Source organism: Salvia hispanica, unplaced genomic scaffold, assembly GCF_023119035.1.
Source record: "Salvia hispanica cultivar TCC Black 2014 unplaced genomic scaffold, UniMelb_Shisp_WGS_1.0 HiC_scaffold_1472, whole genome shotgun sequence".
Classification (NCBI taxonomy): Eukaryota; Viridiplantae; Streptophyta; class Magnoliopsida; order Lamiales; family Lamiaceae; genus Salvia; species Salvia hispanica.
Genome location: NW_025951774.1, coordinates 1 through 1,047, shown reverse-complemented (window position 1 = coordinate 1,047; position 1,047 = coordinate 1). Strand labels below are relative to the sequence as shown.

At 34.8% G+C, this 1,047-nt stretch overlaps 1 protein-coding gene across 1 annotated transcript; it reads right to left on the bottom strand.

Annotated features, from left to right (window-relative positions):
* Window positions 1-221: 221 nt before the first annotated feature.
* On the bottom strand, window positions 222-952 carry LOC125198442 (eukaryotic translation initiation factor 2 subunit beta-like). Its single transcript, XM_048096781.1, has 4 exons — window positions 811-952; window positions 647-702; window positions 480-531; window positions 222-397 (listed from the first exon to the last, which is right to left on the bottom strand). Exons 1-4 carry the CDS (start codon window positions 926-928, stop codon window positions 237-239), a joined length of 387 nt encoding a protein of 128 aa, XP_047952738.1. The 5' UTR covers window positions 929-952; the 3' UTR covers window positions 222-236.
* Window positions 953-1,047: the final 95 nt, after the last annotated feature.

Sequence of the window (1,047 nt, the reverse complement as noted above, 5' to 3'; positions counted from 1 at the left end):
TCCATCATCAGATGCACTATTAAGACATGAGTGTAATTCTATGGATAAATAGGCAGCTGAATATTTGCCCCGGGGAGGATTCGAAACTAAAAAACTATACATTGTCATAGTCAGTAAATTAGAATACAGAACAATCCTGACACCAAGGTAAATATGATAGCCCATTAAGCATAACATAATAATTAAATAATAGAAGACATCCATCATTTAACACCACCACCTCATGGAATGGCGGATTAAGAGCAAAAACAGAAAACTGATAAGACAGAACAAAGGGGATGGTTCACTTCAAAGTGAGTCTCAAGTACCTCCTCATATTCATAATCCCGATCGCTTCCTTCCCATGGATATTGTTGCAAAACAATTCCTTCTCCTTCCCCATCCTCTCCAATTGTATCTATAATTTTCATAAACAGATCAATCAAACATAAACCAATAGATGAAGAGTATATCCAGTGCAGTCTAAAACAAGAACTTACCATCCACATCTTCTCCCACAGTTTCTTTCTCTTCATTCAGATCAGTATGTGCCTGCAACAGTTAAACATAATTAACACATCCAATAAGTAATTACAACAAACAACAATACCCCATATCACAAGATTAATAACATTATATATATATATATATATATATCATCACTCACAGGTTTCTTCTTTTTCTTTTTTAGACCAGCAAATGAGGTTTCAAGACCATCAGAAACTGCAGGGAAGTGTGACATTTGTAAGTGTCAAATCAAAGTACTTGAATATAAAGTTGTAAACTTGCAAGAAAATAAGAATTGACAAAAACAATGGATTAGATATATACCGGACAAGTTCTCAGTTTTCTCAGCTAGGGTATCAACAGAATCTTCTTCAGCTAGTTCCTGAGCCACTGGTTTCTTTTTCTTCTTCTTCTTTGAAGGGTCAAATGGAGCTATCTGCATTGAAGCACTAGAAAGCTTAAGGAATCATTCACACTAGACAAAGCATGCTTTCTAACAGATCTCTTTGGAAGAAATATACAAATACTTAAGAAATACTCTATCCGTCCCATAAGAATATG

Coding starts and splice junctions, on each gene's coding strand:
- LOC125198442 (XM_048096781.1), bottom strand. CDS start 928: ATGCAGATAGCTCCATTTGACCCTTCAAAGAAGAAGAAGAAAAAGAAA. Junction 703..810: donor GAAAACTGAGAACTTGTCCG/GTATATATCTAA, acceptor ACTTCCCTGCAG/TTTCTGATGGTCTTGAAACC. Junction 532..646: donor AAAAGAAAAAGAAGAAACCT/GTGAGTGATGAT, acceptor TAACTGTTGCAG/GCACATACTGATCTGAATGA.